Genomic DNA, 27115 nt, shown 5'->3' with positions numbered 1-27115 from the left:
GAGATGAGAATAATAATGTGGGTATGGGGCTAGGACCAAGTTGGGAGAGGTACAGTAATTTTGGCTTACTGAATTTTTAAAAAGTCAAATAATCTTGATCTTCTGTGTCAAAAAGCGTGGGCAGTAAGTAACAGAAAACTGGACTAAAGTGATTTAAACAAAATAAAAGCTTGCTATTATTACTTTTTTTTAGGTGATGAGACGTTTAGAGGAATATGGCCCCTGGCTTTGGCTCATCTGCTCAGGGGTGACATAGGCTTTCTGTGTGTCACTGTGATGAAAAGTAAAATGATAGAGGTGGAGAGGGGAAAGGCATATACTAGTGTTTTGCTATAGCGTTGATGTTCAAGGTGTGACAAAGGTCCCATCTGCTCGGCCAGCCTCCTCCTCATTCAGATGATCTTTTTAGGCGCTGAGTGTGCATGTATTTATATTTATGAATTGACCACAACTTAATCTCATGCAATGTTACACTGTTATTTATTGGTATGATGGTAATACAGACATCTATATATCTTCTAATCTATTTGGATAATTTTCTTCTTCTACAGTGACATGAAGTGAAATTACTTTCATATTATAGCATTTTGCTCATGAGACAAACAGTTTTTCTTTTCTTTTTATTTTGTTTTTTTCTGGTAGGTGGCATGTTTGACTCAGATAGCTGCCAACTATCTTATTGACCAAAAGGAAGGGAAACGTTGGGGCACAGCTCATGGAAGTATTGTTCCTTACCAGGTAAGAATGCAACAGTTTTGCCTTGAGTTACTATAATGTGTAGTTTTGGGTGATATCCATTCGGGAAATGATTTTTTAAGTCCCCCAGGGTATTGTGGAATGTATTTCTGTCTGGTTATAACAAGGTTCTGTTGTTCACTTTAAATTCTATGTTTTACATGTTTCTTCATCAGAAGAAGATTAGTAACAGGACACTTAAATGGATCAAAGGAACTTGCTGAAAGTGAGTGACTTTTGGCCTCACATGATGGTTTGCTTTTTTTTTCCCACCCAAATGAGGTACTGACTGTAGCCATTTTATAAAGCATGATTTGTTACTATGTCAGTTATGAAATGGAATGTTACCTTCCCCATCTGACAACAATATTCTCACAGAGCTGTAGTGAAATGAAAGTTTGCACGTGATGGATCTTCATTTTTGGAGCAAAGCAGATGGCTCAGGAGCTGCTGTTCCTTATTAAGTGTCTAAACTTATCTGTAGAAATTCTGGACTTGGGCTAGTGTGAATGAATATGTGAAAAAACTGTGATTTTCAAAAATAAAAACAAGTCTATCTCCTCTTCAAACCTCTAACCCTTGCTTAGACCCGGTTGTGTCATATCTCCTTGTATTTATTAATATATTTGTCATATGTTCGGTATTATATTGTAAGAGGAGAGGTGTCTTTTCATCCTTGTATCTCTTCTCAAAACCAGTAGGAGCACAGGCTGGGTACCCTATAAATATCTCCTGAATGAAGGAGTGAATTTTACTCTAGTCATTTCATTGTTAGTACTCTTGACAGAAAACATAGAAGTCAGCATTTTTCATTTGCCAGGAAATCCATCCACATTGCTGACTATCCTTTTAAGTTTAAGACATTATTTCCTCAGGCAAAACTAGTTTCTTTTCTTTTTTGCAAAAAATCTAGACTTGAAGAAAGCAGCAATCCAACATTAGTCTAGGGATCCCCCCCATTTCTGTTGATGATCTTTTTACACCTGAGGCTGTAGCAGGATTCCACTGTGGAACTGCTTTTCAACATGTTGAGTTAGTCTTTTGACATAATTACAATAGAGGAGACATTTTCTTTAGTGTCTTTCTTTTTTTCTTCTCCACTAGTGATATTTTGCTTCCGTATTCCTTACCCCTTTGCAGTTGACCCTGGACTTCTAGTCAAACCTACCGCCTTTCATAAAATTCACTGCATTTTTGCACTCTAGAGAGCATCCAATTCAGCCTTCTTATTGTTAAGATAAGAAATCTGATACCTAGATTGGGTAGGTGGACTCCAACTCTGGTTCCTGCTTCATTTTTGAGAATTCTTGGGGCTGGGGATGTAGTTCAGTGGCACAAGCGCCTGCCTGGTAAGCACAGGGTCCTGAGTTCAATTTCCAGCCCCACCCTCCAATAAAAAAGAAAGAGGATTCTTTTAGATCCTTCAACCACTGACAAGAGAGTGCTGTGGCTTCCAGTTTCAGTTCCTTTCTTAACCTCCATTTCTACATGCTCTTCATCTAACTTGCTTCTAGCTTAGGGTCTCATTAAACACTTCATACTCAGCACTCAGAATGAAAATCCTTTTCAAGAGCATTTTAATAAGGGCAATGTCGGACTCTCTATGATTTCATCTCATAAAGGAAAATTGGAGCTTCAGTCTTTGATGTATATGGAGAAAACATTCTGAGTTGGAAGACTTTATAATGTAATTCTAAGTCACATCACAAAGGCAGCTGTTCACTACATTCAAGCATAAAGTTTGTTTTTTTTTTTGTTTATTTTAAAAGTAGAATGCCTTTTTAAATGATGTGTGGTCGTGCATGCTTATAATCCCAGCACTTGGGAGACTGAGGCAGGAGGATCACTGTGAGATTGTAGCCAGACTGGGTTACACTATGATTTCAAGACAATTCTGAACTACATGGTGAGACCTCACCAAACCATACACACACACACACACACACACACACACACGCGCACACATACTTTTAAAAAAAGCTTTCTGTAGGCTTCTGTTTTTCCTTTTGAGTATCTGCACTTAGAATTCTGGCATCTTAGAGATATTCTCAGTTATTTCACTGTGAAGTATAAAAAAATTCAAAATGTTTGCCTTTTATTTTGGAAGGTCAAAGGTCTGGGAGTCTCTCTCTGTCTCTGCCTTTCTGTCTCTTTATCTCTGTCTGTCTCTCTTTTACTCTCCTTTAGAGATTGAAATGTGCTTTTCCTAGTTGAATGGCCTCAGCATATTAAATGGATATTGTGGTTTTTTGATCCCAGTTGATTGCAGTTTTATTAGCTGTAAGAAGAGATATACTAGAGTCTTTCCTCAGGAGCCTAGAAGTAATTTGTTTCCTCTTGGTAGAGAACTAGTTCAGCACTGCAATTAAGGAATAAATGCAAATTTAACTTGAATGAAACTAGTTAACAGCAAGATGGGTCCTAGATATGCTTAGAGATCCTGGTCTGTTTTCAATTTTTAAGTAGATTTGGGGAATATTTTCATGGGTGAAAGCCAAGATAATTATAATTCAGTTTTCTGTAATAATTACAGCTTTGCATCTAGTTTGAGTTGTCTGGGTTTTGAGCTGAGCGTCTATCCTGCAAGACACTGGTGGTGTCAGGAGCAGGTTATGGTGCCTTGCTTACTTTCTTCAGTCATTGTCCAACCCTGTGTGGAAGAACATAGACCTCAAATGCATGGAATGTAACTTTCTGAAAGTAGTGATCCTTGATTTGTGTGTTAATTTTTAAATGGAATTCTTAATCTCTCAGATTGATTACGCATTGGTACTTCTTTCCTCTCAACTTTTTAAAACGGAGCAAACTAAATAAAAGTAGACATGATTGAGATAATAATTTTAATGTTTGTTTGCCACATTGGTGAATGCTTTTATGAGAATTCAGAGTTTTAAAAAGGATATTTGAGTTTCCATTGTTTTTGTTTGGTACTGAGATTGAAACCAGTGCCTTCACACTGAACTAAATCCCCAGCCTTTCTGAAAATTTTTATTTTGAGCCAGGGTCTTCCTACATCTCTGATTTGCAAAAATGAAGCTCAAACTTTCAACTCTTCTGTCTCAGCTTCCCACAGTGCTAGGATTGCTGGCATGTGATTCTATGCCCCACTCTTGCCCTCAAGAAACACAGCCTAAAGGACTAATGATCGCATAATGTTTATGGTAATATTTTTATTGCATTGCCCCTTAAACAGTTATATTTATAGACTGGTGGGGTTTTTCAGATAAGAGAGTTGTATACAGACAAAGTAGGAGGTGGGTCTTTATAAAAACGTATTTTATTACATAATGTTGTCAGTTGGGCTACTGCCCTTTAGATAAGTGTCCACATAGTAATCCCCTTAATTTCAAAACTCTTTCCTCAAAATTTTCATCTTCCTAGGAGCCTACATTTGTTTTTTACCCACTCCAACCTTCAACTCTTTAATATTGTGGATGCTCTGAGAACAGGAGAATGCACTGAATATTTTGAAAAAAGACAGAGGATTTTTTATTACAGATAAAATTAAAATTCTTACCTGACTCAGATACAACAGGAGAATTCATCTATCTATCTTTCTTTCTTTCTCTCTTTCTTTCTTTCTTTCTTTCTTTCTTTCTTTCTTTCTTTCTTTCTTTCTTTCTTTCTGTTCTTTCTTTCTTCCCCCCTGCCCCCGGCAGAGTCTCTCTGTGTAGTTCAGGTTGACTTTCACTTGCAGTGCTGTTCCTACCCCAGCCTCCACAGTGCTGAGATTACAGGTATGCACCACTACACCTGGCTAGAACTCACCTTTCTAACCAGCTGCTACCAGTGAGTTTCACTGCCTTGAATAGCACAAGAATCTCCCTATCTTCTGTTCCTCTCTCTGCCTCTGATGTCTTTTGTTTCTTTTCCTTTCAAGAACAACAAGAGGAATAGACTACTCTTACGTAGTTAATATGTCCTCTAGTGCAAACATAGATCTTTGGGTAGGTATTCCACTCCTGAGAGTTTAAGAAGTTAGTTTTTTAAAAAGAGAACCCCTTCCCAAAGAACATACCAATGTATGGGTCCTATAGAAATCGTCCAAGCTGTATGTTCCTAATGAAACCATTTCTTCCCAAGTCACCCTACATGCAGCAGGACTTCAGGGAGCCCACAGTTTCATATGATTTGGTACAACCACAGCTCCTTCTGCTACAGTATTACTACCTTGATCAGGACAAATTGTGTAAGAGATCAGCCCTGAAAATGAGACTACAATTATTTCTTTCCCTTAAAAGACCACCAATACGAATCCCATCATTCTTGCTTTTCTTTTTCTGTTTTTCTTCTGTCTTCCTCCCCTTAACTGGGTCTTCCTTTGCTACCCAAAGTGGCTTGGAACTCCAGGGCCCCACTGATCCTCCTGCTTCAGTACCCAAGTAGCTGGGATCACAGGCACACGCTGCCGTGTCCAGCTACTCCACTATTCATACTCATTTGCCCCAATCACCACTGGGACTTCAAGCCTTCCAGGCTAACTATTGTTACTTGGACAATTTCCCATAGTTTCCTTGTTCCTCTTCCTCTGACCCAATCTTTCCCCTGGTGGCTGCGATATCTACATAGAGGAGTCTTTTAAAGCCTGGTCTCCCTCTGTCTTTAACGTTCTTCTGTTTTTACTTGGCTTCCACTCAGGTATTTCTCAAACTTCAAAGTGGATATGGATCATCCGGAGGTCTTGTTAAGAGGCGGATTCTGACTGGAGGTGATGTTGATGCTGCACAATGAGCACTAAGGTTCCAGATCTAGACTTGATTGTAGTTAACATGGCATCGTTGCCTCTGTGCTCGACTGGCAGAGCTGCAGTGCTGATTAGACTTGCCACTGCATCTATTCTATGCCTATGTGGTTTGAAAGTCTGCCTCCCACCATGCAGTCTGTGGCCATCTCTCTCCAATGGTCCCCTGCCTTACCCTGCAATCCTGCCACATTCACCTACATTATGTATTTTTTGTGTCTGAGCTTACTGCTTCACATCTTCTCTCGCCACAGATCTTCTTTTGTCTTTATTTTAGCTATATTTTGTCTCTTATTTCTTTGAAAAGTGTTGCAGCTAGAGGAAACTACTTCATCTTTTCTCAACTATCTTTCCCAAACTACTCCATGTGTACCACATAGAATTCCCTACATTTCCTCCTATCCAAGTGGATGAATTGTCCCTTTCCACATTTTGGTTAGCTAAAGACAGTGTTCTTGAACTTTGTGTGCTCTATCACCTGAGTTAGCCTGGAAAAGCATATGGACATATCTTTGACCTTCAAAAGCCCACCAACTTCCTTCATCACCAAGAAAGGCCTTTTTCCATCTACCATCCCATTTCTCTATCCACTGACATTACAAAACTCTTCTGAGGCGTTTTAGGTGGTGGTTGTTTGTGGGAAGGTCTACTAGGAGTTTGGGTGGAGTGGAATAGCTGGGGACACTTGATTTTCTCAGTGTTCATGAACAAGAATACTTCTTTTATGCTCTTTCTTGAACCTTTCAAATGAAAAGCCTTCAAAGGAAACTTTTTCTTTTAAATGGCCTGTTAAATGACTTTTTGGTTTCTTCTCAGTTTTTCGGCTGAAATAACTTCTAATGTAAGAGATTGAAGAAAACAATTACTTGGTGATTAAATAAAATAATGTCTTCTTTGTTTCAGTTTGAGTTTCTTCAACCAAGGAGTAGAGCAGGAAGCTGGGCTTTGTTATTTCTGGTAGGCACATGATGTTGTATATTTAGTTTGGCACAAGAAGGGACTCAGACAGGCAGTAAATTCCAAGTTTGAGGAGATGCAGCTCTTTGTTATCGTTCCTTAGCAAACATCAAAGTGCTGTTCAGGCTTGGCAGATTAGGTAACAATGAGAATTCTTTAAAAAGGCGATGTTAAGGATTTCTTTTAAAAGTCAAAATGTAAATGCCATGGATCTGTCTATTCTTATGTTTTTTTTTTTTTTTTTTTTTTAACCATAGTAACATTGTAGGGACTCACTAAAGTGTGATGTTTTAATTTAAATGGACATATGATTGTATTGGTTATTTAACTTAATTGATACATTGGTAATAGCAATGATAATCATCATACCGGCTACCATTGGGCACATACTATGTAATTGGGATATAATACACATATGCTAATTTTTTCTTTTCATTTTATAAATGGATAAAAAGGATACTTAGAGATGTTTAGAAACTTTCCTCATTCTTACCCTAGATTAGAGCCATGTTTTAAGATTTCAAGAATTATTTCCTTTCCCATCATGGCCAAAGTAGTAGTTCTTTTAGTACTTTATGCAACATGAACAGTTTTTTCATTTCTTTACGAGACTAATTCTGTTCCCATCATCTCTTTGACAAATGACCTATTTTCTATGATTCTAGAGGTTACCACATGTAATAAGTAGCCTCACTGTAGAAGTATGCTTGAATTCTGAGCTATGAGGCCAGGGAAGCTATAGAGCAGCCTCTGCCATGGCTTCCATTCATTGCTTTCATGTGACTCAACAAATCAAGTAAACAATTCATCAAGCCCCCTATGGACTAGACCCTGTCTTAGTCCTGAAAGCTCCAGGTGAGAAAGAACTGGGTTCTTGATATTAAGGAGCTCAGAGGCAGTGTAGCAGGTACAGCAGGAGAGCTTGAGCTGAGGAGTCAGACAGACCTAGAGTCACTGAGATAGTGTGTGCTCAGTACTGTGTGCATTATCTGACTCTACAAAATGCTCAGTAAGTTGCTGAGGTGGAACTAATAATTCTAACTTTGCAAATAATAGTTTCTATGAAAGTATGAGATTTTCTCTATGAAAGCTATGTATAAAAGCTTTGGCACAGAGCAAATAAAGATACATAGTTGAATTTCTTAATTTTAATGAAATTTGTAGCTTAATTTTTTTAGAGAAAAACATACTGTGTGTGTGTGTGTGTGTGTGTGTGTGTGTGTGTATGTTTTAACACTTCTCAGACACTTTTCAGGAATTGTACCATGGAGCCAATGCCTATATATGGCATTATTTAGAAATATAGCAAGGGGAGGATCATATAGAGTGATACCACTCACTTGCTGAAGGGAATATGGATTCTAGTTCACTGAATTGCCTAGTTAATTGAAAATTTTTTGTTTGTCTGAGACAGGTTCTCACTATGTAGTTCAGGCTGGTCTGTGATCCTCCTGCTTCAGCCTGCTGAGTGCTGGGATTATAGGTTTGTCCTACCATGCCTAGCTTTGAGATTGAATGCAAATTCATAATTAACAAAATGAACCATAACCAAAGTGACCTTCAGGAGTCATCTCTGAGAAACTCACAAGATGGGAAGACTTTTCCTCAGTTCTATAAGGAAATATGGAGTATTTTAAACACCTCTTTTTTATAAATATGTTTTTATTAGTCTGTATTAATTTTATAAAACATTGAAATTTAGTGTGGTATTTTCATACCTGCATACCTTGATCATATCCATTCCTGTTATTCTCTCCTATACTTTGTCCCTCTCCCCCTTATTCCCTCCTCTTGTCTACTGATGGTCTCCTTTCTACTTACATGGCATTGTTTTTGAGTCTGCATATTAGGGAAAACACACAGTACTTGTCTGTTTGAGTCTGGTTTAATTCACTTAAAATGAAAGCTTCCAGGTCCATCTGCTCTCCTGTAAGTGACATAAATTTGTCCTTGTTTATGGCTGAATAATACTCTATTGTATAGATACACTACATTTTCTCTACTTGTTCATCTGTTGATCGGCACAGAGAGTGGTTCCATATCTTAGCTACTGTGATTTGTGCTGAAATAAAAATGAGTGTGCGGGTACCCTGAGAGCACGCTGACTTATATCATGTGAGTGTTTACCAAGAAGTGGTATACCTGGGTTATATGGCAGTTCCCTGTTTAGTGCTTTGAGGAATCTATATACTGATATCCATAAGAGCTTTACTGATTTATACTTTTACGAGCAGTGTAGAACACGCTCCCATACCCCTGTATCTTGTTTTTTGTATTGCTGAAGATAGCCATTCTGACTGTGGTGAGATGGAATCTCAGTACAGTCTTGATTTGCATTTCCCAAATGGCTAGAGATGTTGCACATTTTTCATATACTCATTGGTCATTTTTACTCCCCCCCAAAAGATCCAATTTTATTAAACACTTATTCTAATAACCCATAGATTCCAATGAACTTTGATAAAAGGTACTTATTAAAAAATACCTGGTGGCTTACTGGGAGAAAAAGAACAAAAAGAAAAAGTTGAAATAGATTGTATTTCAGAGATTTCTGTAAACTTTTGAATTAATTAGCACTCACAATATAGACTGTATAGATAGTTTTCTGGAAAATGAAAGCAAGAATTATATGAATATCTGCTTGCTCCTCTTATTCTGAAGGCTTTGGCCAGGTATCTTTTGCATACTCGCTTCAAAACTCAGGTATGTGTTTGTCCTGAGAAATTTGAGATTTCCACTAAGACAACGGTCTTTTTTTTTTTTTTGAAGGTCCTGGTTACTTTGAAATTAAATGGAGAGGACTTTGGAAAAAACTAAGAAAATAGGTCACTGGGCAGTCCAAGAGGCAGATAAAATAAGGGTAGATGTGCCAGCTACTAGCATAATAGTTGCTGCTCTGTGGACTTCTCCTTAGAAAAGATTTGGCTCTCTTTGATTTAAAACAAAATTCCTAAATTTAAAATAATTCAAGGGAAGCATATTGCCCAAAGAACAAATGTCTTATAACTCCAAAAACTACTTTGAGTTTTAAAAGTCAGAATTGCCTCCAACTGACAAATAGTCTCTCTTTTTTTTTAAATTTTATGGAAAAAAAAGGTAAAACAAAATTTCTTAACAAAATAAGAGGAGAATAACAATAGTTAATACCATACATGTTATCCCTGAACAACTGCTAACAATGACAAATACAGCCTTACATTTCACTGACAGGTAAAATAGAAGCAGATGGAAGGGCAAAGCAGTGAGAGTAATAAATTTTGAGTTCCTTTAGAATTTTATCAGATTTCTTGTATGCTCATTTTGTATGTAGGATTGATAGGATTTCAAGTATTTTGTGCCTTCCAAATTTACCTAAAGTTATCTAAAGGAATTAAATGCCATTTTGAATATTCAAATAAATAAGAATGTTCGTCATTGTTCTTATTAATATGTTAGTAATACTCATTGTAATCATCAGAGGTAACATTAATGAATGATTACTACCATATGTGCCAGTTAGAAAATACTTTACATGTATATAAGCTCAGTACTTACAACAACTCTTATGGTGCATTTTGCTGTTATTCTCATTTCAGATGAGGAATGGAAAGTTTAGGTAACTTATACAAGGATACAAACAAGTGGTATATCTGGGATTCTGACCAAGGCAGGGAGACTACTATAGTGTATAGGCAGATGATGAGACATTGCATACTTAGTTTCACTTTCTATCTTCATTCCACTTTAGAGGAAGAGCTATGTGACTTTTTCTTTTATATATTTTCCCATTTAGGACTGCCAAGAGCAATTGAAGATATATAAACAATTCTGTTGTTTACTCATCACAGGGATCCTTAATTATGACTTAAAAGCAAATTTCCTTCAGGGATCAGGTTGTACATCTTTTGAATAAATCCTTTGATTGCATACGCTGAAATTGTATTAAAATCATAATTAAGTCAAGTTTTAAGGAAACAGCTCTATCTAGCTCCATACTTTAATGAGAGTAATACTGTACTTGAGCAATGCAGGAGTTTGGAGTGCTTTTAACTATTGTGAGGCTGACAGTTTCTGGTCTTTTTTTTTTTTCTTGTACTGGTGATTGAGTCCAGTGCCTTTGTGCTGAGCTGTATCCTTAGCCTTTTTTACTTTGCGATAGGTCCTGCTAAGTGGCTAAGTTGACCAGGTTGGGCTTGAACTTGCAATTTTCATGCCTCAGTCTCCCTGAGTGCTGAGATAACAGGTGTGCACCACCATAACTGGTAGTTTCCAGATTTCATATGGTATTTCTCTGAGGTTGGTAGGCTAGGGTATGAGCTAGGGTAGGACATGAGGAGAAGTATTTGAGGTGTAGGGTAGGGGACACCCTGGGGGAATATGGATTCAACATATCTCCAAAGATCCTAGTCCTATTTCAAATGTAACTGTTCTACTTTTTGTGGTGGTGTTTGCTAGTTTGAAAGAGGATCCACTGCTTAAAAATGAATTTTGTCCCAGTTTGATTAACATGTACAAAACAATTCTACTGACCTAGAGAGTGGGTTTTGTACTGATGAGAGAAGACAGACTGATTTCTCTCCTTATTGGACAGAAATACTTGTGGCTCTTAGAATTGTGGATCTAGAAAACAACAAAAACAACAACAGCAAAAAGAGAAAGGAGGCTTTGATGGGAGGAGTTTGTGTGCAGCTGGGCAGAGGTCCTCTGTGAAGGTGTGGGCACATTATTTCACAGCCAAGAGACTAATCTGGTCTTTCTGTGTCAAGGTTAAAGCTCTTTGGTTAAAAAAATCACACAGGACTGGATTCTGAAACTGAGATTTGGGTGTAGTTATATACCCTGTGCTGTTCTTAGGGATGTCCAGGGCATATGTCATTGAAATTCTAAGTAGGTGAGATCAGCACTTATATAGTAACCTGGTGAATTCCCGCTCAGATGCAGATTACCTTGGGAGAACTCAGTTCAAATACAGTACAAATCCTTCTTACAATATAATTCAGTACTGAGCAAATAAAATAATGACACTGGAAGGAAATCCATAAATTTTTAAGTACTAAAATGGATCTGTATTGGATATGAACAAATTGTGTCTATGGACAAGTATGGTTGTGTAGTGTGCTCCTTTGCTTAGTTTGCTCCTGGCATTTAGAAAAAGGAATACGTACTACTACGTGGACTCTGCTCAGACAGGAGATGGTAAATGTGTATGCCGAGTGGGGCTCGGGGAGTAGGAACATATAAAAAATCACACCAATAATTCACTTGACCTATTTTTAACCTAGAAATTATTCTCGAGTATCCCTTACCTCGTCTGAGGGTCAGCGCAGGTGTGAAGTGTTTCAAGTCCTGGCTCCCTCTGAGTGAGTTGCCCATGCAGTGCCAGCCTTGGCATCACTGGGAAGTCACTAGAAATGTCAGATTATGTTTTATTCTACTGAACTGAATCTGCATTTTAATAAGATCCCCAGGTGATTCATTTCCATTTTAGACTGTGTGTGAAATTCTACAGTGATGTGCATTTGCAACTTTTTTGTCATCCTACCATGCGTCCACTAGATGTCACTCTTGTAACCTGGTAACGGGACCGTATTTTTTTTTAAGTCAGGACTTGCAAGAATTCCTGAACATGATCATATTATTAGATAATTTCCAACCCAACGTTAGGGCTACTGATATACACATTGATTATTTAAGGTAAAATTACCTTTCTTTATAGTTCAAAGTACTAGGAAGAGATTCCTGGAGATAATTTTTATTTGTGGAATTAGTACTCCTGCCTGCTGTCTGTTTTCCTTCAAGCACCCATTGCATGAGTTAGTCTGTCATTATATAACCTTCATAGAGAATATGCCACCACTGCTCCGACTGGCTCACAGAGAGCACAGCACCCTGGACTAGCAAACACAGCAACATGGGATAAGCCTACAGGTTTGCTCACTACGGAAATTATTGAGAGCAGACAGGAAGCAACGCTATACCTTGACGTTAGTATCAATCTCTAAAATGTGATTGTTGGAGAAAGTGCCGACCTTTCGGAGTTCTCTGAGTGTCTCAAGGGTGGCTTTATAAAGAAGATCCTGTCTTCTTAGAAAGAAATATCCCAAATGTAATCTTGTAGGGAGTGAGTTTCAGCCACGAAGACGAATACAAGGACATTTACAGGTAGAGTCACATCCGGAGGGAGATGATATATTTTCAGAGATGTATGAGGCCCCTAGGAAAGGTCCTGTTAACAACTGGCTATGTCTGCATATTATGAAAGGGAGTAAAAAGGTGAAAGACTATGCTGTAGAAGATCCAATTTTTTGCCGGATGCCTAGCTTGAGAAAAGTTAGTTCTTGAAATAAATTAGCCTTTTGTAAAACTCTCCTCCCTCTGAATCTGATGTGGTTTTTCATCTGTTTCAGTTAACAAGAGTAGCAAACAGGTCATAAAGTAGCAGGTGTGTATGTGTGCTTGAGTGTGTGCTGTGTCCACTTCCTCTTCTGGAGATAGGGAGGAGCTTTTGATTTATTAATATGTACCACTAAATGAATGAAGATGTTTAGTTCGATTGATTGTAGTTGAGAAAAATCTTTTCATTGATGTAAAAAACAATGTGCCATCAGTTTAAATATAATTTTATTTTCTTCTGAATAGTTAAAGTAACCATTGCATTTACTTAGAAGTTTGAGTGCTTTGTCTAGCATCATTTGTTATGTGGCTCTTGACCGGGAGCAGAATTAACTTTCAGAGATTTTACCAAAAATCAATTTCATTTTTAAAAACAGTATCTAAATTACTGAAAACAAAAAGTGCTCATTCTTATTCCTAGCCACAGTCCAAACTTCCATTTCTGCGGTGACAGAATTGTACATGACCATCCCCTCTATTGTTGCATTTTTTTCTCTCCTTTTAAAAAGTTTTTTTGCTACATATTTAGATTGTTTAGCTTTAGATTATGGGCTTTGGAGTCAGACAGTCCTTGGTCACATTGCTTCATTTCACCACGTTTCTTCATTTATGAAATGGGGATAAAACTATCTGCCTCAAGGGTTGTGGTGGGGATTCAGCATGATGGGGAATAGAAGGCATGTGGCATAAAGTCTGCACAGAGGGTATGTTTCACAGAAGGTAGCTATTATTGCCATCTCTGCACCCATCTTGGAGACCCCAGATCTTGTGGTGGATTAACTAAAGGTCAACTTGTAACACCCACCTGAACTGAATCAGCATGCTCATGAGTGTACAAGGCCCACTTGAGGGTTATTGCCAACAACATAAAGAGGAGAACTGGAGAGCAAGAGGGTGTGCTGTTGATTTTCCCGGTGAAGCTTGTCATGCTGGCTTTCCTGATATGAACTCAGCTGTTCTCGGTATACCTCACTGTTACTAAGGATGGCTGTGGTTCTTTTGGGGGAAGCTCTGGTCCATACTTTGAGCATTGCTTCCTGGCTCCAGTGCAGATCCTTGAGCCTGCTATCACAAATCCTTGGTGCAGACTTTCTAGCTTCTGCCACTGACCTTTGGGCCTTCTCAGTGTAGATCCTTGATACAGATTTGCATGAGACATTGTTGAGGGCTCTAGGCCTCCAGCTGGACTCATGAAGGACACTGCCATGGGTTTTAGGTGTTCAGCTGGACTCATGCAGGGCATTGCCATGGGATCCAGACCCTCAGTTGCATTCTTAGGTCTCTAATGTGTGAACAGGTCTCCCACATTCTTTTGCATGTGACTTTTGGGGGTGAATATTATAAAATCATTCTATAGGTGACTGGGGATTTAGCTCAGTGGCAAAGCGCCTGCCTGGCAAGCGCAAGGTCGTGAGTTCGATTCCTGGTACCGGAAAAAAAACTACAAAAACAAACAAAAACCAAACCAAACCAAAACAAAACAAAAATCATTCTATAAATTACATGTCCTGTCTTAAATTATTTCCCTTGTAAATGCTGACTAGAACAGACCTGCTGTTCGTAGCTTCATTTCTCAACTGTTACACCAACTCTGTCACCTGTCACAGAAGCCCCTGCTGCCATAATTTTTCTCTATTAGAGAAAGACTGTAAGTCTTGGAGAAATCTTCCTTTTCCTCTGACTGTGAAATGTATTTGTGGAGGATGTGGGTCAGTGGCGAGCAGAGCAGTAAGATCTGTTGGGGTCATGTTGTAAGAGTGGTGTGGAACATGTTAATCCTAGAATGGCAACAGGGAGAGAAGTCCTCCTTACAACCCACATTGGAATTCTCAAGGAAAACTTCCCTTAGTGTTAGAAATGGTGACCCAGCTCAATAGAATTGCTGGCACTGTTAGTATTGTCACTATAGCCATAACGACAAGCTGGCCCATAGTCCTAATGTATATATGTTTGTACAGGATAGCTAACATATTTGTACTACTGTCTTCTATAGCTTTACTGAAAGGATCAGTTAATGATTAATTATTTGATCCATCTTGCATGTCTCTGTTCTCCTGAGAAACCACTTTGAAGATATCAATATGTAATACAACAACCATTATTAATTTCCTACCACTTTGTCTGTAATTCAGTATTGCTTGTATTGTTCTTACGCTATTTTGTAAATGGATGTCTGTTTGTTATTATGTTTTCCTTCTTTTATTTTTAAAATAAATCAAGAAAAAAAACAAAATATAAACATCATTTCTAGAGCGAAACACACACTTAGATGCAAATGGCCAAATCTTAACTGACTGAATGCCTTTTCTTTTTTTTTTTTTTTGGTACCAGGAATTTAACTCAGGACCTTGCGCTTGCCAGGCTGGTGTTGTACACTGAGCTGTCTCCCTGACTCCCTAAATCCTAACTGAATCTTTGCAACATAAGTTCCAGATTGCCTGCTCTTTATTATCTTTATTGCTTTGGGTGACTTTTTTTTTTTTTTAAGTTCAGAGAGGATCTCTAGGTTTTCAATAGATGTAACTCACACATTGGGGTCATTGGAATGTTACCTGATTAGCAGCTTTACAGCTTTGAAAAGCTACTGTGAGGAAGTCTAAAGAGATCTTTAATCCTGAAAGCATCTTAGTAAGAGTCTTTGCACTTCTACCTTAAGGAGCCTACAGGTTTTTTTTTTTTTTTTTTTTTTTTTATATTTTCCTACTGATGAAGAGTGATGGATACTCTGAATAACATTAATGTGTTAGTGTGCTGTCTCAAATAAAAAAGACTATAAAATATTACAGAATTATGAGCATCACATATCTTAAGAATACATTCATTTTTCTGCTAGACTTTTGGAATATACATTACATTTGTTGTTTTTTTTTGCATAGTTAGTATTAATATATATTTTTGATAATTAAGTAAAACACATCTCATAAAACCTTAAAAAGGTCATGGATCACTGTTTTCCCCTACCATGTCAATTTTGTTTCCATTGTAGGAGTCAAATCAGTTAAGTTCAGTCTTAGTTCAAAGAAGCTGGGGGCAGGGGTGGTAGGGAACGAAACTTATAATAGTGTTACTGTGTAGATTGCAAAAGAATCTGAGGTTTGTTCAGCAAACATAATGGTGCATTGAGGTGTTGCGTTAATGAGCTCTGTGTGTAGTGAATCTGTTAAGTGGCAGTTTAGGGTTTAACCTAAAAATTGGAAGAAAGTTGATAAGTGCAGAGGAAGCATGAGACCCAGTTTACAGACCTTGTTAGGGTTATGGTGATGGGCTGTGGAGGAGGAATGAAATGAGGAAGAGATTAAGTGAGTGTTTGATGAAGATGGCATGTTGGGGATGGCAAAAGAACCCTCCCATCTAGACAGAAAACTGACAGTGTCATTAGAAAGCAAAGCCCCAGGTGTTTACCTACATATCAGGTATATAAACTCTAGAAGCATAGAAAAGAATAGGAAATAAGGATCCTCATTCCACTTTTCTTTCATGGGCTTGGTAGCCTGAGAAAGATGGTTGAAACTAGCAAAAACTGGTACTGGTGGGTTAGGAAATCTATAGAAACATCCAGTATGGACACAATGGTGGCATTATAACATTTAATAAACACAATCAATGAAAACAACATACATATAATAAAAAGAACAAACAAACATGTTTAGAATATTCTGGGCAAAAAGATTCTCTACAGATGAGATATTCATGCTCAGTAAGTAATGATATATACAGTGACGCTACGGGCTAATGGCTCTTAAAATGTTGTTTTGCACCACAATTTATTTGAGAGACTGATGGGAGTATGGAATCCTTTCTCAGAAAAGCACATATACACATGTATAGGTGTAATTTTGTCTGTGGTTTTAGGAACTTTTCAGACCTCCTGGAACCCATCTTAGGTCCTACATTAAATTCCTTATTAAAGACCAACTGAGTAGAATAATAGAGTAAACAATGTAGTGAACTTACATTGAAAACACTAGAAAACTAGACCAAATAGTGGAGGAAAGGAAATCATACTATGAGCACTTGAGACTAAAGAAGATCTCCCACAAATATCTGCTTCATAGGGCAAATTTTAAAATTAAGGAATGGAATTATAGTAGATTTGTGCCTAACACTAGACAGTTTAGTACATGAAATAATCTGTGACTAGTGTAATAATGCTCACAACTCAATTACATCCAATCTCCTGAAGGGGAGTGAAAGCCAAAAATATCCAATCAAATTATTACTTAGTTTTAGAGAGTGAAACTATGACCAAGTCAATGTGTGCATTAAGTTAAAATTGAAAGTAATATTTTAAAAAGACTATAACTTGTAGGAAATCTGGAAATGTTTTAAATACATTAATAGAAAGGCAGGAAAATATGTCACATATCAAAGGTTAGGAACTCATAGAAAAACTTTTGCATCCATTTTATAAAGTGAAAGAAGCAAAAGTAAGGGTGGGGGAAAAGTAGGCAAAAGATTGTTTAAGTGAGAAAGGGAAGACCTCCAAGTGTGACAGGTCAGGTGTAAATAAGAAGCCATTCTGGGTATAAAGGAATTCAAGAAACAGCACAAAAGGACTGCAATCCAGAAATAAAAGCTTTTTTATCCATGAAAGGCAGAAGGTCAACTGGAGAATCAATGGGACTGCTTGATGATCGTGGTGCTCATGGGGAAGAAAGGAAATCTGGAGACTCAATGAATTCTTTGCTTTGGTCTTTGTTGAAACGCGGAAATCTTCACTGTCATCATGTCTTTTGAAGCAAAGAGGAGAGCTAGGTAGTATCAGATCAAATAGTGGTAAAGGAACAGGATGTTCTGCCTCATTGGTGTGCTGGATGTAAGTAAATTGCTGAAACTTTATGACAGCCATTATAAGAATCCAAAGAAACTCAAGGGAATAGATTGGCCTAAATGTGAAACAAGTTATTGCACTCACTCTTCACTGCTCCCGGGTGTTGCTGTTGCTTTCATTCTACTGGAAATGTCTGAGGAGGTTTTATAATCTGTTGACTATTGAATCATATTAGTGGTCCCCAAAAGTTGTAGAATCATTGGTCACTTCATATAATAAGTGGAAAAGGCATCCTGTTTTCATGATATACTGTATCCATGAGAAAGGGTAACTAAGCACCAGGAAAGAACTAACCGTAATTTGTTCAGACATTTAAGTCCATTAAAAAGTTTCACAACAAAACTCTTCCAAGTTGTGTTACCATGGTAGTAGAAGGAATATTTTGTCACACATAGGCTTTAATAGAAGAAAATAGTAGAATATGTGAGCCTGCTGTTGATGGAATTGTGTAAACAGTAGACCCCTCTAGGGATTTCTCGTGGCCCTTTTCATTTAATATGTTTATAGATAATCTGGAAAAGCAGTACACAGTGAAATTGTGTACAACTTCACTGTGTACACAATGAAATTCCAATGGTACAGAACTAAGCTCTTTTTGCTATTGAAGTTATAGATCAACAGGAATAAGGTTTTGAAAGATCCTATACAGGGACAAGAAAGTGACAGAAGCACCAATACTATGAAAAGTATTGCCACCATAGGGAAAAAGAAGCTAAGCTAAACTTATAAAATTGTGAGCTCTGAATTATGTAGAAACATATTGTAGTTTCATTCAGGAATCAGGAAGGAAATTTAGTCACCTAGATGCATCCTTCTGTGTACGCCTATAAAACATTGGAAGGTTCTGAAAACAGAGGTGCACTGAAAGCAAACCACTGTCTGTGCATTCTTCTGGTTTTAATGGTCATCTGTCAAAAAGGAGAAAGGATATGAGAAGAACCTAGTTTCAAATCTTGGTTTTGTCCTCAAAGTGTTGTATGAGGACTAAATTAAATACAATTAAATACAAGTCTGGTCCATGGCAAACACTGAACGCAGAATCTCAGAAGGAGAGTGATGAAGTTAGACTTCCTGGCTGCAAGAAGTCATTTAGTCTCTCAAGTGGAACAGAGAACCCCTGAGACTTTTTATATCATATATCCATGCAACTTCTCTCTAACTTAGTTACAAGAACTCACGTCTAATAAGGAACCAATTTAAGTTTTTAGAACAGTTCTAATTGTCACTAAGGACTTTATACTTAGTTGAAAGGTGCATTTCTGTAATTTATAGATCAACAGAATAACATTTTATTTTATGGTGAAGACCAGGAATATATACGTAAAATAAAATCTCAGGTGAGTGAGAGATAAATGGCCAATATGTGAACTCTGATTTTTTATTGAGTAATCAAACATAAACTCACATACCCCTATTTACTTCTAAGTTATTTGATGTTGATTAATTCTGAGTGGGTTCAATGAAAGTGTAGAGAGTACTTAGTATCTTTAATAAAGTATCTGTTATTGATGTTAACACTTTCCAATCCCAGTATATATAAATCAAAAGACGGTCCCAACATCTTGCGGACAACTGATCCTGCCCCACCTTGAAAGGATCTGGTCTAGAATATTTTATTACTTTTAGGTGCATGGCATATGGTAAGCTTTTAATGTGAAATAATTATTGTTGATAAACATTTTTGATTAATTGCAGTCATACATCTGAGGTCTAAGCTATGGAATGAGTTCTATCATCATATCTGCTAATGTACCCTGCACATCTTTATCAACTTTCCACTTTTAGGTTCATCTCCAAATTTTATTCTAATTCACCAGTTCACATCTCAGATTATTGTTGTTATAGTTACTAGAAATTACCATTAGGTCACTAACTGAAAGTTATGGCAGTTACTATATTCTATATTATAGAATGTGCTGGTCAAGTTTGTAGAGCAAGTTTGAGAGACTTGTGTCTTGAATGCAGTTCTTTCAATGCCTTTTAAAACTGTATTTAGTGCTTCAACTATAGACCTGGAAAAAAACAAAGAAAAGAAGACAATGAAAAGAAACCATGGAAACCGATATAAATGATGGTATTTCCACAAAATTCTATCAGGAACAGAATCTCAGACTGAGTTGTAGCTCTGGGATAGAGTGTATGCCTAACGTGTGAGGGTTCTCCAGCACTATAAACGATTCAACAACAAAACAACAGAACAGAATCTCTTGATCTGATCTCCAAGTTTGAAACTACTTTTTCCTTCCCAATTCCTCTTCTCTTGTCATTCTGTGTACTCATTTCTGCTGGTTGGACGTTTCATCTCCTTTTGCTCCCTACATTCATACAAACTTTAGGCCCTTTCCCAAGAGGCTGGATAGTAGATACGTAATATGCTCTTATTATCCTCTAAGCAAAAGCATTGGCTCCACTTGCTGAGACATATTTTAAATTCAATGATGGCATCTTATTCTCTTTTTTAGTTACATAAAAGCTCAGAGGTTATAAATTTAAATACTAGTTAAACATGTGTTTCCGACCATATGAGTTCATAAAACATTGCCTCATATATTACTGTTTGTATCATTTATTAGTATGTTTATTTTATTTGGATATTTATAAGGTCCTTAATATCCAGTTTCATCTTGGCCTTCTATTGCCTTCTATTTATTAGTAACCTTTGTACTGAGCCTGTCCCCAGGCTGACTTATATCATTTTCTACATTGCAACTGGATGTCCTTTAGAACAAGGGTTAGCAAACAAGGCCTATAGACCAGCTGATTTTTATGTGACCCCTGAGATAAGATTAGTTTTTACATTTTTAAATGGTTGAAGAAAAATCAAATGAAAAATACTATTTTGTAACATATGAAAACAAAATGATTTTCAAATTTCAGCGGCTGTAACTAAAGTTTTATTTAATCATAGACACACTCATTTGATTATGTGTCTGGCTGCTCTTGTGCTACAACAGCAAGAGTTGAGTAGCTGCAACAGAGACTTAGAGCTTGAAAAGCTGAAATTGTTTATCAGAAACCCTTCACAGAAAAGATGCTGATCTTGGCTTTAGAATGTGTTCAGAGACCCAATCAGCTTGTGCTTTTTGTCTTTCTATTTAAGTGCACAGGCTGCTCTAAGAAGAATGCTACGAGAAGGCACTATGACTGCTTCAATTATCTTTTACATCTGATCAACTCCAGAGATTTTGCTAATAATGAAATTAATAGCTTGCTTCTGAAAATATACTTCTGTTGGTGAAATCAGTCATGACACAAATATCACCTCTTCTTTAAATATATCATCATTTCCTGCTACTGTTTTTAAAATTCTATTCAATTATTACATTGTTTACCTATAGTTTTTTTTTTTTTTTTTTAAATTGAATTTTTTTTTTTTTTTTTTTTTTTTTTGGTTTTTCTCCGGTACCGGGAACCGAACTCACGACCTTGCGCTTGCCAGGCAGGCGCTTTTGCCGCTGAGCTAAATCCCCAGCCCCCTATAGTTTTTAATTTATGCCAATCTATTGTCCAAAACCTAGCTTTTCTTTCTTATATTTCTTCTATACCTATTACTAGTAAAGTGAATCTAAATAGCAGACCTTTTCATTCAATTTCCAGATTTCTACTACTGTACTTATTTTCTCTTCTATTATATCCTAAATCCAGAAGACTGCCCATGTTTGCAAAGCAATCTCACTCTTCTTTATAGAGCTAAAATTCCATCTTTTCTACAATACCTTCATGAAAGTAATCCGAATAAGAATACAAAGACCAAAATTTAAATGTAATGATTTTAGTCTATAATTTGAAATGTCTTTATTTAGATTATATTATCATGTATATAAATATAAAATATTTTCAAAAAATTCTCTTGGATTTTTTTTATCTGCAGCCAAAGGTATCAAATACATTTCCTTTTTTCTCCTTCTTTGATATGAATAATAGCCCTGTTTGAATTATGCCATTTAGATAAAGCAAATACCTGAGGTTGTCTGGGAGAACAGTCCCCAAAACCACTGTCTCATAGTTCTGGCAGAGTTTTATTTTTTTTTTTTAATTTTATTTTTTTGGTTTTTCTCCGGTACCAGGAATCGAACTCACAACCTTGCGCTTGCCAGGCAGGTGCTTTTTGCCGCTGAGCTAAATCCCCAGCCCCTCTGGCAGAGTTTTAAATCCAAACTAATGCGTTACCTTTCTGTATGTCAAAATAGGCAGAAAGAACATATAGAAAGCATATTATTATATGTATTGAGGGCTCAAAGTTACTCATCCATTTTATGAAAAGAAGCCATAAGAACTAGTCTACTTCTTGTGTTCCTTGCTTTGAAGATCTTGACTAGTACTTGGTTCCAGGAAGTTAACGGGTTCAGATTCTTCTAGTGGAAATCTGGACTGCAAATGCCTAGAAAAGACTCCTGGACAGAATTATAGCCCTGAAGGAAGAGCCTTATCCCAAGTGAGACTAGTTTCCTGACGAGTCTTAGCTAATGCTCTGTTTACTTTCAACATGAAAAGTCCATTGTCACTCTGGATCAAACTTTAAACAGGGAATTCTCTCTTTTAATAAGGTTGTGACCACTTCCCTTTCCTGATGGGTAATGTATGTTTCCACTCATCCTGAGAAAGTGTCAGCTTTCCAGAGACTTCAGACATTTGAGTAAAGTCCTTCAAAGGACAGATCCCCTTATATTGTACTCTCATCTATTTTGGAAGTTTTTCTATTTTTCTGCATATTATAAGACTTTAATGATCCCCTGGATAGCTCTTTGCAACTGTGGGCCCTTCAACTATAGCTGTACCAAGCTGGTCAAAGAGTCCCTCTTCAATACTGGTTGCTTTCAGGCTAAGCATATGCTTCAGGCAATAGCACAGTGCCCTGTGGGTTTAATTCCCACCTATTAACTTTATGCTTTGTTGGCCTGGTCCTACTCTTGGACACACTCTTTGTAAAACTTGATTTCTCCCTCCCCTTTTTCAAGCTGGGGCAGTCTTTTCCAATAAGCTTCTTCTACATAATATGTGCATTGGTCCTCTCTTAAAGGTTTGGACCCATATTTACCACTCCTACTTTTAATAGCTTTCTTAGGTTTTGAATTTTTTCTGACCTTTTACACCATCAATTTGGAACAAATATTGAGTTTTCCATCTCTGCTCTATGCACACAAGCACATACAAAGACATCATAGATAGAGATGCAAAATTGGGTGCCAAATCCAACAATTATTTCACCTAAGAGTACCATGTTTTCTCAAAAGATAGAGAAAAGAAGTTCCTGACATGTATGTTGGAGCAATGCAGAGCTTCTTTGTTCACCCAAATGTTGATTCATTGCATCATTAGAGGCTGGGCAGGCTTCACTATCACTATGAAGATAACAGAAAGTTCTTGGAACAAAAAGGGTTCTGGCAGCCACTAGAGAGAGTCTGTGTGTTCCCTGTGTGGTCAGTTCACCATGGCTAGTGGTCTTGATGGATGGCTTCCTAAAATGTTGTCACCAACCCAAGTCTGACTGGTTAGTCTGGCTGCTTGCTGCTTGGCAAACAAATTCAATTTGAGAGGCAAACTGTTGAGCCAAGGAAGGTGACTTTATTTAAAAAGCTAGGTGACTGAGAAGTTGGAAAACTCTGGTCCAATGTCCATCTTGTTGAGATGGTGATTTGATGGTATACCCAGACTGGTAGGCACCTTCTCACAGTGGGTGGGCCAGATATGCTCATCTCATGCTAATAATTTAGTAATGAGATGCTCTTGAGTTCTCATCTCTCAAGAATACTCATTATTTCACTGGGCTATTCTTGTCCTGGATTAATTTTTCCATGTGTAATTCCTGGTATTACACAATGGATGGGCTAGAAGGGGTAGCTGCCACAAGTCATGTTATTGATTGTCAAATTCACAGTAATGAAAGGAAACTTACTTCATCTGGTTACCATGGAAGACAAGGCTCTGGTGAGATTAAAAATGGGGTTGGACTTGAGATTGGCTGTCAATACTTTACGAGGAGTCCAAATGAAGAAGATGGGCAAATAACTTATGTGGTTACTTCTATAATTATGGTTGGTGCAGAAAACTGTAGGCCAGATAAGCAAGTACCCAGAATAAGAGAGAGCTTCACATAGGAAATAAGATTTGGTTTAAATATTGAAGACTGTGTAAAAATTTGATAGGTAAAGAGCGGAGAGTGGAGCAAAGAGGGCTTGCGCTTTCTGGGCCTGGGTGTGTACAAGCATGAAGGCAGAAATATATCCAGGTGCTCATTCTCTTTCCTCCCCACAGAGGGGTAACCCAAATCTGCTGTTGTCAATATCATAAATACTTCTATTGTTGTATTACATATGTATTTATCTTTAAGCAATACTTAGTACTATTTTATATGTTTTTAAACTTCATGTAAATAGTATTCATCATTCTGACAATTGCCCGTTTAAAATCTCATTTTATGAATTTATCTGTATCAGTACATAGAGTCCTAATATATTCTCTAATTTTTGGATGTGGGTGTCCTGTATTATTTCATTCTTTAGTATGTTACCATTTCTTTGCTGTTCAGTTGGAATGTTACATTCTTTCTACTTTTATAGTGCTCCATGTGTATTCTTATACATACTTTATTTTCATATGTGTGAAATGGTCTGGATGCTATACCTATGAGCAGAATTGTGATATATATATATATATATTCAATTTTTCTTGCTATTGGTAAAAAGTGAATTATATAATTAGGTATTCTAATATTATATCATTCTTGTATTCCCAGGATATCCCATTTATAATGATATAGCACTTTTTTATACATCTATAGGTTAAATTTTCTAGAGTTTTACATAGGATCTCAGTACCTATCTTCATAAAAAATCTAGCCTAGAATTTCCTTTTCTCTTACTATTCTTGCTTTGTTTTGATTTTTGCCTGATGTTAGTCTCATAAAATGAGGTAGGAAATGTATATTCCTGTCTGTTGCCTAGAAGACTGGAACTGTTTGTACATTAAGTGTTTGATAGAGACCATCTGTTAAAGTTATATAGGCCTACTAATTTGTGGATGGATAGATTTTAACTTATAGATAATTTTTTAAGGTGAAAGATCTAAATAGGCTTTCTATTTGTAACTCTAATTTATTAAGAGTATTTTTTTCTGCAATTTTCCTACCTAATCTGTGAATTTAAATCTTTTGTCATAATGTTGACTATTCAACCATAATTGAAGCAAACCAATTGTATCCATTGTGATTTTCTTTTCACTACTAATACTAAGAAAAGCACAATAGAATAGCAAATAAGAGCACAGACTCTGTAGCCAGATTATCTCAGTTTAAATCTTGACTCCACAATTCTCTGGTGTGTTGTTATGGCTTATATCTGGATGTCCCCACAAAGCCTCATGCACTCATAGGTGGGAGTGACTTTTGGGAGTGACTGGATCATGGGTGTGTGATAATGGATTTTCCACTGATTGGCTTAGCATAGTTCTGAGTATAAATGATGGATTTATTAAAGAGGGAAGCTCCACTCTGGGTGTGGGTAGCACCAACTAATAGGTTGATAGCTTGCATACAGTAAAGAGGGAAAGAAGGAAGTCTTGCTGCTTTATGCCTGCCATGCTAGGACTTGGAGGCAGCTGACTATGGACTGAAACCTCTACCACTGTGAGCCAAAATAAATCGTTTCTTTAAGTTATGGGTGTTGGGTATTGTGTTTCAGCAATGAGAAAGTAACTAACACATGTGTAATCTTGAGAAAGTTATATAATTTTTCAGCCTTAGATTCTCAATTATAAAAGTGATAATGAAATATCTACCTTATAGCCTATACTTAGAAATTATATTTTAGAAATATATGTGTGTAAATACATATACATTTGAGCATATGTAAGCATGTTCTCATACATATGGACATGTGAGCATACCCCCACATACAATTGTCATGTACTAAATGTATCCTAAAATTCATATAATGAAGCTTTAACACTAGTGTGACAGTTTGGGAGATGAGCCTCTAAAGACATAATTGAGATTATGCCCCCAGTGCAGACAGGAGACTCTCACTCAGAAGGCTCATGTACGCTAACACCGGGTTTCACATTTAGGCCCTCCCTGGACGTGCCCTGTGCCTCCTGAGATATTAGAGCAGGTGGTCCACAAGCTGCTGACACCGTGATTCATATCTGGGCTATACTTGTTTCCTGACCTCCTGGAGGTCACAGACCCAGGCGGTCTGTGGTCACTGCCAGTGCAGTCTGTGTCTGGCTCCTGTGCATGCCCTGAACTGCCTGGAGACATGGAATCAGGTTGTCCTCAAACTGCTGACCCTGCAATTTATATCTGAGTTCTGCCTATGCCCTGAACTGTGGGGGGACACAGGACCACTGGCCTGGGATTGTGCCACCAGTGCAACTTGCTTCTGAGTCATATGTGTGCCCTGAGCTGCAAGGGGACACTTGGTCTGCCATTAGCTGACATCACAGTTTGCATCTAAGCTTGGAGGGACTAGGTACACTTGACCATCTGCCAGAAGACCCCAGCCTAAGCAGTGAATCTCAGCAGACACTGAGGGGCAAGTCTGACCACCAGGAAAACTAGAGACACTAGTGACCTTTGCTGAGCTGCCAGGGAAGAGGGAGACTGAACGTTCAGCATCTGGTATCAAACATGATAAGACAAAGGACTAAAACACAATCTCAGAACTCCACCCCATTCAGAACAAGTCCAGGAGACATTGACATAGGAGAACTTGGTAAACACACACCTGAAATTGCTGAAATGATTGTAATGGAAGTAAAGAAACAACTCCATCAGGCCATAGAAGAGATCAGATCAGAAATAATCTCTCAGGCAAAAATGAAATGACAATAATAATGAAAGACTTGCTCAGCACATCTAAAGAAGAAATATATAAAAAATAGATGAACATAGGCAATGGATGGAAACATTTAATGAACAATATAAGAATGAACTAAAATGCATGAATCAGATTCAAAGAGACATTGAGGAAATCAAAGCTTCCTTTGACAACTGGCAAAACCACTAGAATGAAGCCGAAGATAGACTTTCAGATTTTGAAGACAGCATGGCAGCTAGTGATCATGAAAGAAAGGATCTCTTAAAATCAATAAGGAACCAGCAAAAACCAATTCAACAGCTAGCTGCAAGATGAGGCAAAGAGAAATAATGTAAGACTAATAGGAGTCAACAAAACAGCAAGAGGTAACACAAATGACATGAAAAGAATATTTACAGAATGAATAGCAGAAAATTTCCCAAGCATGGAAATGGAATCTGATATATAGTAAATGAGGCATATAGAACTCTAACTAGTCATAACCAAAATAAAACTACACCTAGACATATAATAATCAAGATCACAGATCTCCAGCAAAAGAACAGAATATTACAAGCTGCTAGAGAAAAGAAACAGATCACCTATAAAGGAAAGTCCATCAGAATCATGGCAGACATCTCTACACAAACCATTCAATTGAGAGGAGCTTGGAGCAAAGTATTA

At 37.3% G+C, this 27115-nt stretch overlaps 1 protein-coding gene across 5 annotated transcripts in view; it reads left to right on the top strand.

Moving 5' to 3' along the window:
- Sugct (succinyl-CoA:glutarate-CoA transferase) overlaps positions 1-27115 on the top strand; it is a 693160-nt gene that overhangs the window by 169131 nt on the left and 496914 nt on the right. For all 5 annotated transcript variants that reach the window (XM_013521156.1, XM_005397726.2, XM_013521159.1 and 2 more), the window contains one exon: positions 643-738. In XM_013521156.1, coding sequence (XP_013376610.1) covers positions 643-738 — 96 coding nt within the window. The remainder of the gene's footprint in view (positions 1-642; positions 739-27115) is intronic.

This window comes from Chinchilla lanigera, unplaced genomic scaffold (assembly GCF_000276665.1).
Source record: "Chinchilla lanigera isolate Chin_1 unplaced genomic scaffold, ChiLan1.0 scaffold00059, whole genome shotgun sequence".
Classification (NCBI taxonomy): Eukaryota; Metazoa; Chordata; class Mammalia; order Rodentia; family Chinchillidae; genus Chinchilla; species Chinchilla lanigera.
The sequence above is the reverse complement of the archived record's forward strand: the minus strand, read 5'-3'. Positions and strand labels throughout refer to the sequence as shown.